We start from the raw sequence: 16,304 nt of genomic DNA, 5'->3' as shown, positions 1-16,304 counted from the left end.
TCACAATTTTAGACTTAAAGTAATAAGTGTGGTTTAATCTTTAATATTTATTGTTTAAAATGTGCAATGATTTATTCAGTGATTATGGCAAGTAAAAAATAATTACTACCGTCTTTTAATTAAGTAGTTCAGTGCTTTCAAAATACTTTTGGGAGGAGATTTCTCAACACACAGGTTCAAAACCAGTTCAGCTATTTCAGGTGCAAAACTACAAGTAGTACTTAGCAGCAAAATGGCTAAAGGAAACATATGAAAGAAATACCCTGGCTGTCATCACTACTTATTTTGAGCATGCTAGATGTCAGGCAGTGGAAATGATAATCTAGTTTTATTTTCTGTGTCCCCGGCCTAGAACAAGAATGCATTTTAAGATGCTTTACCCTTACTTGCTGCCTGCATGTTCCATGTCAGTAACTGCAAAGTATTAAAGTTTAAACGCTTTAGTCTGTGTAGACTAAGCCCTAAACCTGTTGATGGGAAAATATGTTGGATGACATTACCTACATTTTGTATTAGTGAACTATTGGCTTGGCCAAAGTCGTACACCCTCCCACCCTTACGGACCTGCAATTGGAATAGGCATTCCCATGTGGCTGGCATCTTGCTGGCTGTTCAACAGCCCACATCACTGCACTGGTTCCTAAAGTGGAACTAAATCCTGCTATACTCGTACTATACATTATAATCCTACTATACATGGTTAACAACACTGTTATTCGGCCCTCCCCTCAGGCACGCTGTCTTGGCGTCACCTTTGATCCTGTCCTCTCATTTACGCCCCATATCGAGAACATTTTCAAGTCCCATCACTTTCACCTGCGCAACATCTCCAAAATCCGCCCCTACCTGTCCCCAAAGACCACTAAACTCCTTGTACATGCTCTTATCATCTCTCGTCTGGACTACTGTAACCTCCTCCTCTCTGGTATTCCACTAACCAGACTCTCTCCTCTACAATCTATTATGAGTGCTGCAGCCAGACTCATCCATCCTTCCCTCCGCTCCTTTTCTGCTGCATCTTTGCAGTTCCCTTCATTGGCTTCTATTTAACATGAAAATTTAAGCTCCTGTGCTTTTCCTTTAAATTTCTCCACAGTTCTTGTTCAACTTATCTTTCTGAGCTGATAAAAAATACTCCCCCTGCCGCTCTCTCCGCTCCTCCAATGACCTACTAATGACTTCCTCACTCATAACCTCATCACACGCACGGTTACAAGACTTCTCTAGAGCTGCCCCAACTCTCTGGAATGGTCTTCCTCGTCCTATTCGGCTTGCTCCTACTTTCGGCTCATTTAAAAGAGCTCTCAAAACCCATTTTTTCAAACTTTTCTATCCGTCTTCTTCTGTCTCCTAAAACCCTCACTACTTCCCACTATTCTATATCCTCCCTTCTATTGTGTGTTACTTCCCCCACCTCCTAGATTGTAAGCTCTTCTGGGCAGGGTCCTCTTCTCCTCCTGTGTCACTGTCTGTATTAGTCTGTCATTTGCAGCCCTTATTTAATGTACAGCGCTGTATAATATGTTGGCGCTATATAAATCCTGTCTAATAATAATCTTAATATTCACCTGTTATTCCACACCCATCTTTTTTTTCTTCACTTACTGCCTACTGTTTTTGACCATCAAGTTTGTCTGGGCCAGATTATCTAAATGCAAGGGAAGTGCAGGGGAAGCTGGAGTACAGTGCTGCGTAATATGTTGGCACTATATAAATCCTGTTTATTATTAAAAATAATAATTGTCAGGTATTCTGAGAATCTCAGCTTTTTGTCAGAGTTCACAGAACAATCAGACGGGTATGAAGGAATATTGCAGAAGGGGCATCGCCTGTCTGTTTTTGCAATAATGTCTGACCTGAATGAGCATTTCTAAAAGTGTTACTTTAGTTACACCTTAAAGAACCAGTGCTTGCACATTAGACAATGGGCGGCAGTGAATGGTACTGAGCCCCACCAACTATTGGTGGTGGATGATATGCTACACCTGAGGAAGAGGTTCAGTAATGTACAGAAGCTGCACCCCATCACAACCTCACCCCAGCCTGACACTTCACCATCCTTGTGCATTACACGATTGTGTGTTGTGTCACCGGTTGGTGAGGTTTTCTAAGGCACCCTATTCTTTCCATGACACCACAACACACAAGGAAACACACACTGCACTGTAACACGTGTGTGAGCGGTGTTGCCTTCCATTCCCCACACACTAATACATGTAATGACTGTGAAGGACATGCGTGTTGCTGGAATACACCTCACTGAGGGAATGTACATGGCCAGTATTAGGCAGCTGTGTTACCATGGCAACCAGGTGAGGTCAGCAATGGCAGCCTCCATTTGTAGTGAAGGTGCCTTTAATGGAGGAATATTATGACATGAAAACACTGTATATTTTAGTCAAATCCCTCTAGACCTGGCACTACAATACAAACACGAGGACACGTCTACAGCCAGAGCACCGTGTGAGCAGACATGACTTCCTCCCAGCTGCTCACAGCTGATCACTTCCTGAAGTAACCCATATCAGCTCAGCTTTACTTCACTTCCGAGCATGCGCACTGCACGTCTCCTCCTCAGCTCCTGCACGGCACAGACACTCCCCTCCTCCCCGGGCATCTCCATTCAAGTGTATCCCGCACACTTAGCAAGCGGCACCTCCGGCATGGAGATCTCTGACAACAGCACAGAGAACAGGAATAAAAAGGTGAAGCTGACGGGGAAGCTGCAGAATTGGGTGAGTGGGGACAGGAGGAGGCTGGAGGGTCAGGGTGGGCTGGCATGGAGTGCCCTCAGTCATGGAGGCTTGGCATTGTGGGATGCCACCACAGGGATAGGGAGAGCTGGCAAGTGTGCTGAGGAGGGGGCCAGGGACTACAGACAGGGCCCTTATAATCCCATGTACACTCAATGTGGGGTTGTATACACAAGTCTGTTCACACAGCAAAGTGAATCTTATAGTGAATGTGGTGAAGCTCTGCTGATGTCAATCATGCAAAAACATCAAAACATGCAAAAACAAATCCTGTTTTGTTTTTATTTGATCTTGCAATGTGATTAGTATATATAATGCAAAGTTAATTTTAATCATCAAATGATTTTTTTCCATGCAGTGATGATTCCCTTTAGTAAAATTACAATTGTATTCTGTGTGTGGCGATTCTCCATATCAGGGATTAAAGAAGTATAAAGTAAGGTTGGCTGGCTGGGTTCACCTTCTGTGAATATAGATGAAAACTGAGCCTGTAAAGGGAAAAGTTAGGATTCCCCCACCCCTGACTTGTCATCGCTGTATACCACACTCCAATGTTTGGGATCTGGTCCTTTGGATTGCAGAGCAAGCACAATCTCACCCAAAATAATACAAAACCATCCTCTGACAACACCTGCTATACATTCCATGGGGCATTACCTGGTGTCATCCTCACCTAGGCACTACGGGCAGAAGGGAAAAATCAGTGCCACGGCCACTGTCAGCGTTATACACCCATTCTCATTTGTTTTTGTTCAAGGGTTGATAACATTTTTGGTTCTAGTTTTCTTCTAACCTTTCAGTATGATAACATTTTTTCCCTATTTAGGTCCTCAGATTACAACTTTTGTTTATTTTAAAATGTTTGTTCACAAAGTTTTTTGGTCTACCGGCCACTTTAAAGCAATTATAAATGTTACCTGTATAATAGTAAATCCCCACCTGACGGTGAATGAGATTTGACTTCCTCACTCCTCTTATGTACGTTGGCACTTTCCTGTGTTGTCTCAGTTCCCTTTTTTTCCTCTCTTCCCTTTTGTGAAGTTCAGTTTCAGACTTTCCTTTTTTCCCAACAATATCAACTCTGCCCAGTCATCCCCTGCAGTGGTGTTTCACAACCAGGGTTCTGTGGAACTTCAGGGTTCCTGCAAAGTTTGCTAAAGGTTCCTAAACTGTGGCTGTGGTTATCACCCTGGGTCCGAACTACAAAACACCTTAAACCTACCTCATTTTCAGTAGGTAGATGTTAAGGGGTTTGTAGTTTACAGTAAGTAGATGGGAAAGCTAATAACATTGTTTAACATCCTCTTATAAAGCAGACCTATCACCAAAATGATTACTTTACATAAAAGGGTAGACAAAAAAGTTTGAAGCCCCTCCCCTTCTGTCTTGTTCACCGCGTATCCTGGCTGCTCCTTCTGCACATGCCCAACATTTTAATACATTGACAGCAGCGCGGCACAGGACCTATTCAAAGATGTCTCTGGAGGAATCCAAGGATAAGTAAGGTAAGTTTAATTTTTTTTTTTTTTTTTTTTAATCTTTAATTTACTTTAGCTTTAAATGCACCAACATTTACAAAGACACCACAATTCTGTAACAAGTAAAATATATTTTTCTTTACTCTTAGAAATTTGCACATTACTTAAGATCCCCTAGGTCAAATAATGTATCAATGTGTTTGTGTTGTTATCTTATGGCAGAGATGTTTCTTGGGCTAAATTCAGATTACTGTTTGTTTTTTTTTTCAAGTGAATTTGGTTAGTTTTGCCTTTAAACACCACTTGCAAAAAATGGTAACATTGGAGCAAATAGGTCCATTCATTACCCTCTTTTCTGACAGTTGCCAGTAGGCGACCGTGTTGCCGCACACACTATATGTATCCAGGGGTAGCTTGCTACTGTTGTCTCTATTGACTTGCATTGTTTTTTTTTTTTTTTTTACAAGTGGTTCAGCTGTTTGCAAATTCCTAAAAAAAAATAAATAAAAAACAAGCCTTTACCACCTGTTACCGCTCCTAGACTCCCACCATTTTTCCTCAGTGACTGAGCTTACTACATCTTTCTTTACTGGCTAAATACAGAAGATCGGTATTTTCTATCTAGGTAAAGAATATTATTTTCATCAACAGGTAGCAATTATAAGTTCTGGTTGGTGCAGTGGATTTGGTCCCTTGTGGCAATTCAGTGTCCTGGTTTGTGAGTTTGTATGTTTGCCACCTGCCATGCCCTATGCCTGTACTATGGGCTGCATTTCCTAATCCGGGTGTGATTCTGCCTTATGGCTGCTTGTCTGCAATGCCACCTGGTAATGATCTAAACTCTTGTCTGTTAGCTTGGAACGTTGCTTTAATTTTCACATTCATACATGCATTTTAATAATATGCCTTCAATTTTAGAGATCATTAAAATACACCTGTCACACGAGAAAGATGTTGACCTGTATTGATATCCCTTTCTTTTGAGAATGGTGGTTTGCTGATTGTTGTGCTGATTTAATGACTTCCATTCATTTTGAGCAGCTGACCTGGAACACGTTTACGGACAATGCAGTATTGTGTTTCTGACACTCATTTTAAATTTACTTGTCCTCGGGCTGTGATTCAGAAGTTTTAAAGCTAGACACTGGCTACCAGCAATTAAAGATTGTATTGTGTGTTTTCCCTGTGGCCGTTGAATGGGGTCATTACTACGGCTATCAGTGGTGATTCACGCATAGAAATTCCACCACAGGATTTTTAACGTATATTTACTACCCCTATATTTACTAAGACATCATATTGTTGCCAGGAGAGAAATTACACTATTTCAGATAACAAGGCTTGTAAAATACTATATAAACAGTTAGTTATAAAGTTATGACAAACATTGTTATCAGTGGAAAATGATTAAAGCACTGTTTATACGACATAGTAATCCCTTTCAAAAAAGAACTCCTGCTTGATGCATATCCAACATCTAGTAGGGATGAAGGATACTGTGTATAAAACTCCCGAGACATCCAAATATCACCCATTGTACCTCTTTACACCCTAGTGCAGTTCATACTCATGTTCTCTTCTTATTGAATAGTTGCAGTACAATGCACATGTTCTTTAACCTTTACCAAACAATTCTATTACCTTTATTGACTTGTGTTAGGCAAGTACACACAATACAATAGAGTCTCTGAATACCTGGCCACATTGCACACACGCAGAAGTCTGTCTTGATGCAGCTATATTTCTTTCTAATGACTTTCCAAACAGAATTATTGCACTTTTAGCAGTGATTGCTTCCCCCATGTTATTTTAATTTTGATGCAGTGGTTTCTCCCACATTTGTTTAGGATTTTATATGTTGCTCTTTCGCATTAGGAAATCTAAAAGATGCTACATCTTGATGCTACAAAGTGCTCTTTGTGTACTCGGTGAGCACTTTTTGTTTTTTATATTTTTAATATATAAGAACATTTAGCACGAAGTTAGCACTGTGACCTTTCTGTAGTCATTCAAATGTCAAAACCATTTATGTTCCAGATTTGTGTGACTCTGTCGGCCCCATTACACTTTAGATAGCATGTTTTAAATAGCAGAGATTAAAACTTGCCTTTTCCGTATGGTAGAAATAGTTACTGAGGAGCACACAGGGGAGTGTTTTTAGGCATTTGAAGGTAATGGCAGATATCTTGTTTCTTGTATCTCCACTTCGGTAGGGCTTTTAAAATGTGGTTGCAATGACCCATACACTGCTACCCAATTCCAAAGTTTCCTGGACCTTACAATTGATTGACCCCACTGATTTTTTCCTGTGGCAGCTGCAATCTAACATCACAGAACAAACACAAGTGACCTTCATAATGAGAATTCACCTTCACCGAGAATTCCAAGCCTCAGCCAGTTCAGGATTGACCATTAGCTGAATTATTAAAGCCACTAAAATGACTTTGCCTACTTCCAGTTTGGGAGTCTATATTAGGTTTATTGACCAGCTATATGATTCCTGGTCCCTCTCGCTCCACTCTTCATCACTGCCAGTTCATGTTATAAGCTGGGTGATTTTTATACATTTGGAAGGCATTTCACCAGCCATGGTAGGAAATGTGATGCTTCTCATATATACAGTCTGTCTGTAATTATCTTTCATACATTAATACAAAGTTTGTCCTATATCCTCTTATTCACTTTTGTCTTTCTTTCCCTTTAAATGACTCATCATTTATCAGAAAAATAAGACTTTTGTACATTAAAGACAAAAATGACCACTGTATGAAAGCCGTGGACATTGTGAGATGAACCAAATAGTAGGTGTAGCTGTTCACTGTGTTCTTACCATTCTATGTTGTGTCCTCTTATGATAAAGTGTGCAAAGGGAGAGACTATAAATCCTTAAAGCTGACATGAATGTGATTTATTAAATGTGTTATACCTTAATCTAAAGGAAGGTCATTGCCCATACAAGCACTGCAGATGTTTAGTTATTAATTGTTTTGGGGTGGAATCATCTTTTGACTTCTTATGTCAAGGTTTTCTGTAGATTGTAGACTCAATAAAACCTCATGCTGCACCATTTGTTAAGCTGCGTACACACTTCCAATTTTTGTCGTTGGAAAGGATCTTTCACGATCCTTTCCAACGACAAGGGGCTGCAAGATGCATGAACGATGCTGTACATACAGCACCGTTCATGCTCTATGGAGAGGGGAGGGGGGAGAGCGACGGAGCGGCACCCTGCTGCGCGCTCTCCCCTTCCCTTTCATTAGGATCGGCTGTCGTCCATCGTCCGTGGATCCGGCAGGTCGGTCGTCCGGACGATGGACGACACCGACTGTACACACGGCAGATTTTCGCCCGATAATTGGCCGATGCCGATTATCGGGCGATAAAAATCTGACGTGTGTACGTAGCTTTAGTCTACAATTATCTGAATACTTATCTTATTTACTAGACAGGAGACAACCCAACCCATCAAATTTTTGTAGCTTGTTTGTCCTTTCTTTGACTTTGCTAGTAACTTTTCTTATCTGTCAACATCCTGCCCTTGAACCACACGTTAAATATATAATAACTCAAGAATTCGACTACTTCCAACTATTCCCATATTGTTTGCTCTGACTAGTCCAAAGAGCATTTTTTACTGTGCTAGTTCATGACGTATGTCACTCATTTGTAAATTTTATACTTGCTGCTGTTTTTGAAAAAGCCATAAACTATAAATGTATAGAATGGAAAAAGGTCAATGCATGTATGATCAATGACCCAGGAACCTTTTTTGTGGTTATGAGTATTTAAAAGGTTAGATGTGATAATGTAATTCTCGTTGGTACTTGAGTTGTCTGGTTCTGCTTAACTGGAAATGTCATAGTTTGTGTTCAGTTAGTACAGAAAGTTGCTTGTTGATCTGCCGGAAATGTGCTGACAACACACAGCATTTTTTGTGGCAAGTGTTGTCACCTTTCCAGAATCAAACAGCTCAGATTCAGCCGCTTTTCCATCTCCATAACAAAAAAATACAAGAGAGAGGGAAAAAGTAGTCTCATTGTAGGTGTTAAAGTTTTTTTCCTATAGAGGATAAAGGGAGGTAATCGGCAACAGATTATTCCAGCTCTGCTTTTCATGGAGAAGGGGCATTAGGTTTAATAATTATTTAATTTTCATGCTAGTGTTGCATCTTGCATACTAATGAAGTGGTGTTAATTTGTGAACATAACCACAAAACACATGTTATAAAGTATCTGGGTTATCTGTCAGCCCTGTGAAATTGGACGAATCAAATATTTGTTGCACCACCAATTGATTTACACATTATTGTCTTTAGCTTGTAATACTTTATTTTACAAAATGCTGTTACTTGTTTTATACTCGGACTTAAGTCGCGTGTATAGTTTAGCACCTGAAAGGCCCCAGTTATTTTTGTTAGTTGTTTGATTTGTATGTTGTAGTACTATATTGTAAAAAGTTTGGAAAATCCTCTGATAGGTTGTCAATTTTGGGTACTAAAATGTAATTCACAGCAAGTTAGTGTGAAGGACATAAACCAAACCTTTTACCTACTGGGGGCCACGCAACTGTCAGTGGGCTACAGTTAGGGCACTAGGAGTTTAAGGCTATTGGGGAGAGGTAAACTTCACAAGTTTAAGTTATGAGCTCTTCATATATTACCCAACCATGATTCTTTCTTCCAAAGAGTATTCTGATTTTTTTTTTTTTGCAAACTGGGAAGCATTAAGTTTAGGCATTTATATCTTCCCCTACTTTATACTCTTGAGTAATATTCTATTACTAATATTGCAGCGTACAGTATGCAATTTTCGTCGCTGTCAATGATCTTTCGTGATCATTTCCAGTGGCATATGAATAAATGAGCGCTGTACAAACAAACGGCACCCCACTGTGCAATTGTTCTGTCAGTTGTTTGTGGATCCATGAACAACGTCCATCCATGGACGACAGCTGTATACGTCAGATTCTCTACTACTCATATTGATCTGATGTGTGTACATGGCCTTACACAAGAACTGGCCAAGAAGACCTATTTGCACCAGAAATTTTAGCACTAGCAGAACTGCTGATAGACCAGAATTTGACCTTGAAATATTATATCATGTGTTGCCGGCTGGGTTCCTATGGAAACAATTTTGCAGTTGTAATGTAGAACTGGACAAGAACACTGGGTCGTTTGTTTTCTGTGCATTTTTACAAGCTCTTACTTTGTGTGCTGTGACTGGAATCTCATCATAAAGTCCAGTCTGAAAAAAATCCACATGTTGCCTTGAGAAACTGTTTACTTATTATTGAAATGTTTCCACTTCAGCTGAAATAGTGTACCAGAAACACTGGTTTAAAGCATAAGTACCCATGGTACCTGGTCTGCTTTATGGCCATAAAATGTTGATTTCACTTTTCCTTGATTAGTATCCAAAACAAGCTAAGGACAAGTTATGGCTAAATGAGTAATGGCAGTCTGTCAAAACATTGTCCGCAGGGAATTCTATATGAGTTCTATTGGGTAGAAGTAGCACCAAGTTAGGGAGGGCTGAAGGTATGTGATAGATTTATAGTAGCACTGACTACTTGGAAGTTTCATACTATAACCAGTCATAATGGCTGGTGCCTGTGTAATTTCAGGTTCAGTTCCTCTTGGAAGAGTTAAGGTGCGTACACACTTCCAATTTTTATCGTTCCAATCGAACGACGAACGATCGATTGGGCAAAAAATCGTTCGTAAAAAAGTAACCAACGACGCCGACGAACGAGGAAAGTCGCTGGAAACGAACGACCGGACCGGCGGATCGGATTGGACAACGATCGTTGAACATCGTTCGTGTGTACGGTCGTTCGTTGATCGTCCATGTTCAGAGCATGCGTGATGAACGAATGTCCGTTCACTTTCCTGTCGTACACATAGTTCCTCTATCGCTTAAACGATCGTATCTATTGTGTGTACAATATCTACGAACGATCGTGTCGTTACCTCTATGTGCAGGATCGGTGCTATACGATCGTTCGTGTATATCGTGCAGGAACGTTCGTCGTTCGTTTTCCGACGATAATAATTGGAAGTGTGTACGTAGCTTTAGAGGTGTGATGGATCTCTTCAGCCATCTGTAAAGAGCAAAGGAGGTGGTAGAGCCATGACTGTGTCTTCATATTACTCTCTGAAATATTAGGGTATTCTATTGTATCTGGCTGAAAAATGATAAAAAGTAAGATGATTTTTGACATTTTGACATTATAAAGCACTCAGTCAAACAATTGGCACCACATCCAAAGCTTGGTATGGTTATATGCACAAGTGAAAATCTTTTATTTTGAGATACAATTGATTCATGTAATGAACCTGTTTGATAACACATGAAGAGATTTATGGAATGCTGCTAACCTAGTGTCCTTCTGATGAAGCCTACGGGTGAAACGCATCAAGGACCTTTAAAAGCAAACTAAATAACATCATTGCAGTATCCTAGTCATTCATTTACAATTTGTATGTAAAAGGAATTAATATTTTTCATGTTGTTTTAAGAGAAAAATAATAAATTTTAAATGTTTTTTAAATTTAAATTGTGAGTGTTAGTAATGCACCATAAAAATCCTCGGCATTCTTTTGCAAAAGATAATTTAATAATAAACTTGGAGGATGAGGTTTAACCTATAACACGCCCACAGTGAACCAGTATGATATAACATCTGTAAGGGTCTCCCCACTGACCTCTGATGGTAATGGACATGCTTTCTATTGACCCTTGATGAATTAATTTTAATCACGGATTGTCCAAGACTTGAAAATTGATTCAATGGGGTAAAAGGCAGGAACATTTGTATTGGGGCTGCACCATTAGTTTCCTGTGTTCTTTAGCATTTTTATGAAAGATTTTCCTTTAAAAGGTTTTATCGTGAGATCATTGGCTACACTTCAGTAATGAGATTCTGAGATTGCTAGTAAATTTAAGTTATTACATACATTTTTGAAAGGTTTTTACACTTTGTACAATGTACTTTCAAAGCAGGATTTTTTACTATCTAAGCTTGTATGTAAAACATATATTGATGTATTGTTTTTTAACAAGTTAACCTTCTTACCTGTAAAGTGTTCTCTTTCTATAGGGGATGCAACGGGCCACCAATGTTACCTACCAAGCTCACCACGTCAGCAGGAACAAGAGAGGTCAAGTTCTTGGAACAAGAAGTGGTTTTCGTGGATGCACAGTCTGGCTAACTGGTAGATAATAAACATTTCTATAAAAAAAATGATTATCAAATCTTTGTACTGAAGTATAAAAAATTATAAGGCTTTATATAACTAGCATGCTGTAGTGCATACCTTAAATAAAGTACATTTTGGAAAACTGACTGCAAAATCATTTAATTACATCCTGGTCAAACCTGACTTGAGGAGTTCCAATCAAGAATTTGATGTTTGTAGATGCTGTGCTGCAGGTCATTTTATTTTGCAGCAAAGGTTTTAAAGCAACATTATTAATATTTGTTCTATTAGTGTCACTGTGGTGGTAATATTTGCAGTGATGGTGGCATTTTGGGTTTAGTGTTGCTGTTAGAGCCTAAAGTCAGCTTTATGATTAAGGTCAGGTTAGGGGTTATGTTTTGAAATTTTTAAGTTCAAGCTATAGGACTGCATTCAAGCACCCCCCCCCCCCCCAACCAAAAAAACAAAAACAAACAATATCATGTGAGTATATTCTTTCAAGAGACATTGGTAAATATATTTGTGTATTGGTAACTACCAACAAATGTTATGCCATTTTGCCCCCTCTTCCACTAAAAAAAAAAATTATCTGGAACCACAAAACATAACACTCATAAACTCAACAGCTCATAAACATTTAAAAGTTTGAATTTTACCTATTACAACAGCAGAATACAACAAACAGAAGTGCAGTGTGCCTGTGTAGGCCTGCTTGGAAATAAATTAAACACTGAATTATGCCCTTAGCTTCTAACGTATCATCCTGGAGCCTTCTAGCGTAACTGGGTAGATTTTTTTTCATTTATGTTCTGACGAAGCCTTAGCAATTACATTTTTGGGGTGTTAGCCACTAGAGTCTCCCACTTGCACCTCTAATTTTGTACATTCAATAGAAATTGGGGTTCAGGTGCTAGAAGCTTCCAGCAATGTGTAACGGTAGATTTTTTTGATGGGCAGAGTTCTTTATGTGCTGAAGATGGCCTAACGATGAAATTTTAGGGAGTGTTAGTCACAGGTGTCCCCCACCTGCACCTACAAGTTTTGTACATATCCCCACTCAAAGTAGGGAAGGGGACAGGGTAGTGTAGTATGACATTTCTGGTTTCGTGACAGGTAAGTATATATTTGGGGTTCGTACCTCCTTGCTATGTAAGTCGTCCCGGGGGTCCATAATTTGTATGTTTAACTTTGGGCTGAAAATTTAAAGTGGGTAGGACATACTGTTTAGGCGATATGGGGTTTTGTACTGGGAGAAATGTAAGGCTGCAGTCCATGACATGCTGCATTCATACACAAACACAGCTGCGAAACTGTCATTGTACATGCCCATTTGTACACCCCCTGCTAGATTTATTTTACAGGTAGATTTATTTGTTAGAACACCGAAGGGGGAGCTCCCTCCTCAGCAGTGTCTACAGAAGGAAGGGGATCCCCATCAGGGATCTCCTGTCAGCGGGCAAAGGGAGCCACGACAAGGAGGCTGAAGAGCCGCGGGTTGCCGACCCCTGGCCTAAACGGTCTGAGGATCTTTGACTGAGTTGTGACAAACAGTTATGCAGTACTGCCCAGTCAGACAATAATTTATACAGACTCCTTATTTGTCTACATGTGGTACTTCACTGATACCAATTACAAGGGATAAGGAGATGCCTCTTTGCTATGAGATGCTGCTATGAGAAATATTAGGATAGACTGACGTTACTGGAAATTATGAAGTTTAGGACCTATACTGGTTAATGGGGTATGTTTATGAATATAATTACTCATTTTATTGATCCCATCGTCTATGGCCTATTTAGTTATGAAAAGATCTGGCTCACTTTTTAGCTTTGTGATCCCCTAAATACTTAACTGAAATGTTTGTAAATATGTTAGTAAATATTACTTAATGAAATGTACAAATGATTGAAATCTATATGTTCTTTTAGGACTGTCTGGTGCAGGAAAGACCACCGTAAGCATGGCACTGGAGGAATATTTAGTATGTCATGGTATCCCATGCTATACTCTAGATGGGGACAACATTCGTCATGGGCTTAGTAAAAATCTTGGATTTTCCCAAGAAGACAGAGAAGAAAATATCCGCCGTATTGCTGAAGTTGCCAAGCTCTTTGCTGATGCTGGGCTTGTGTGCATCACTAGTTTCATATCTCCTTATGCTAAGGCAAGTGTTATAGAAATCACAAAGTTCTACATGTGTTTAAATCTTTCATTCTGTTGGGCAACAATATTGCTACGTTTGTGTTGCCTGTGGGTAATTTGCTTATGTTGATTTTATATTGTTGATAATATGGGGAACACTTTCACACTAGGTGTCTTGGTAAGAACCTTCCTTCCTTTATGGAAAACAATAGATTTAATCAACACTGTATATTTGTCCAGCACTAAAAAAGTGTTTTTCTCTTTGACCTATAAACAAAAACATGCTGCAGTTGTAAATAAAATAGGATTCATAAACATACAATATTCTAAATGTTTCGAAATGAATAATATTATTGTAGTATTACTTTTATGGTGTTAGAAAAACCCTAATTTCATCTCCATCTGAAAGTCCAGATTACAATATACTTACCAGTATCATCATGTTTACACTTGGCTGGGCTCACACTATTGCATAAAAACACACATTGAACCCTAGCACCTTTTTCCCCACAAGGGTGCATTATGTTACGATAAATGATACTTTTATTTTGATGCAAGCATTAAGTGCAGTATAATGCATCAGTTAGCACAGCTCAGGTTAAATCTAAGATACAGCAATGCATTATACCTGACGGACACTCCATCAGGGATATTTTCCTGTACAGTACTAGATTCTGTCCTTGGGCCATGTACTAATATTTGTTTCAATTTACCAGATTGAACTTCCTATTTTTTTCATATAATTGGAATATTGGATGTAGCGGGATACCATCTTTTGATTTTGTAGAGGACTCTTCAGTTTGGTGGTGTGGGGAATTCTGTTGATCTGTGATGTCAGACAAGTCTCTCAAAGCAATATGAAGACTGCATACAATTCAAGTTGTCAGAAGCTACAATAATATATAAACTTTGGATGCAGTTTGTATTTAGGTTATGCTGTTGCATGTCAAGTTATATGTTTTTGTCAGAGCAGGAAATAAGCATGTTAAAAGCTTGTTTGCATGCCAGAATTTGAAGGTCTAAGTAACCACATCAGATGTTTGTTTAGAGAAAAACCTTTCAACCTTTCTGGTTTGCCCTCTGTTTTAAGAGCAATAAATGCATAGGAAAACATATTGCTGGAAATTTACTTTGTGTCTATGTCAGTCAGAAGTAACCAGCATTTGTTACCAATACCTATATCTTAAGGTTTTCACAGTCAGATTTTGACCTTGTAATGATTTAATTCTAATATTCTCAATTGTTTTGTTTTTTCTTCATGAATGACTTCTGTGTAATATATCACATGTCATTATCTTAACAGAATTCTTCAGGCAAAGTAGATGGTCTTAACTGCATTTGTATGTTCTGTTTTACTTGTATGTCATTCTTCTCGATGTGTTTGTACTACTTGAAAATAAACATATGCAGCAAATATTTATTTCTAAACTAACCCTCTTCCCTCTTTGTCCAGGATCGTAACAATGCACGGCAAATTCATGAAGCAGCTAGTCTTCCATTCTATGAAGTGTTTGTGGATGCTCCTCTCTATGTTTGTGAGCAGAGAGATGTCAAAGGTCTTTATAAAATGGCAAGAGCAGGCGAAATAAAAGGTAAAAAGTTCACAAATTTTTGGTATTAAAAAATAACTTCTCAGATGAAAAAGTTAAAGCTAACACGGTCAGCCTGGGACTGGTTTAAAGAGTCTCCCTAATTCCAGGCATTATGGTCGTAACTAAGAGAGTATAGCCAGGTGTGAGGGTGCAGTTTTGCCCCCATTCCCTACCTCCCAACCCCCACCTCCAATCCCCCTTCTTTTCTCTTTCTCTCTTTTCAATAATTCTTAACCTAGCTCAATACCCATTCCCCCTATTTAAATCCCAGACACAACCCTTCCCACCTCCATGTTCATTAAGATTTTATTTGTCTCCCTGATGTTCGTATCGTATACCCCAAATAATGTTCAATTTTTTTTAATAGAAATGTATGGTCAGGATTGTTATAGACCAAAGATCAGACTACTATCCCAACCCCTCTAATAAACAGCCCATCATGAGTAGACATGATACTTAGTATACTGTGCAGGTTGTGTGGATGCAAATATTAAAATATGGTAAGTTATTGTCTATGTACTCCAGAACACATCACAGACTTGTATTTGCTGTACTATACAATTTAATAATAATTATTATTATTAAACAGGATTTATATAGCACCAACATATTACGCAGCACTGTACATTAAATAGGGGTTGGGGTTAAAAAGGGGAGTTGCAACAGATGAATACAGACAGTGATACAGCAGGAGAGGACCCTGCCCTGAAGAGCTTACAATCCAGTAAGGGAAAGTAACACACATTAGGAGGAGAGATATGTAGTGGTGGGAAGTAGTGATGGTTTTAAAAGACAGAAGAAGACGGATAGGCAAGTTTGAAAAAATGGGTGCTCTTTTAAATGAGCAGAAAGTAGGAGCAAGCCAAATAGGACGAGAAAGACCATCCCAGAGAATTGGGGGAGCCCCAGAAAAGTCTTGTATCCGTGCATAAGATGAGGTTATGAGTGAGGTCATTGGAGTCATTAGTAGGTCATTGAAGGAGCAGAGAGAACGGCTGGAGGAGTTTTTTTGTACCAGGTCAGAAATGTAGGTGGGACAAGAACTGTGTAGGGATTTGAAGGCAATGCACAGGAGCTTGAATTTGATTCTAAGGTGAAATGGAAGCCAGTGTAGAGATCTACAAAGAGATGCAGCGGA

The 16,304-nt window shown here is 39.1% G+C and overlaps 1 protein-coding gene across 2 annotated transcripts in view; it reads left to right on the top strand.

Moving 5' to 3' along the window:
* Nucleotides 1-2,560: 2,560 nt before the first annotated feature.
* PAPSS1 (3'-phosphoadenosine 5'-phosphosulfate synthase 1) overlaps nt 2,561-16,304 on the top strand; it is a 52,754-nt gene continuing 39,010 nt past the window's right edge. The window contains exons 1-4 of one of the 2 annotated variants that reach the window (XM_072405682.1): nt 2,561-2,735; nt 11,333-11,447; nt 13,361-13,596; nt 15,028-15,166. In XM_072405682.1, the coding sequence (XP_072261783.1) occupies nt 2,664-2,735; nt 11,333-11,447; nt 13,361-13,596; nt 15,028-15,166 (562 nt within the window). In that variant the 5' untranslated portion in view covers nt 2,561-2,663. The remainder of the gene's footprint in view (nt 2,736-11,332; nt 11,448-13,360; nt 13,597-15,027; nt 15,167-16,304) is intronic. The other variant, XM_072405683.1, reaches the window with a different exon arrangement.

Source organism: Pyxicephalus adspersus, chromosome 3 (assembly GCF_032062135.1).
Source record: "Pyxicephalus adspersus chromosome 3, UCB_Pads_2.0, whole genome shotgun sequence".
In the NCBI taxonomy this organism is placed as follows: domain Eukaryota; kingdom Metazoa; phylum Chordata; class Amphibia; order Anura; family Pyxicephalidae; genus Pyxicephalus; species Pyxicephalus adspersus.
The sequence above is the reverse complement of the archived record's forward strand: the minus strand, read 5'-3'. Positions and strand labels throughout refer to the sequence as shown.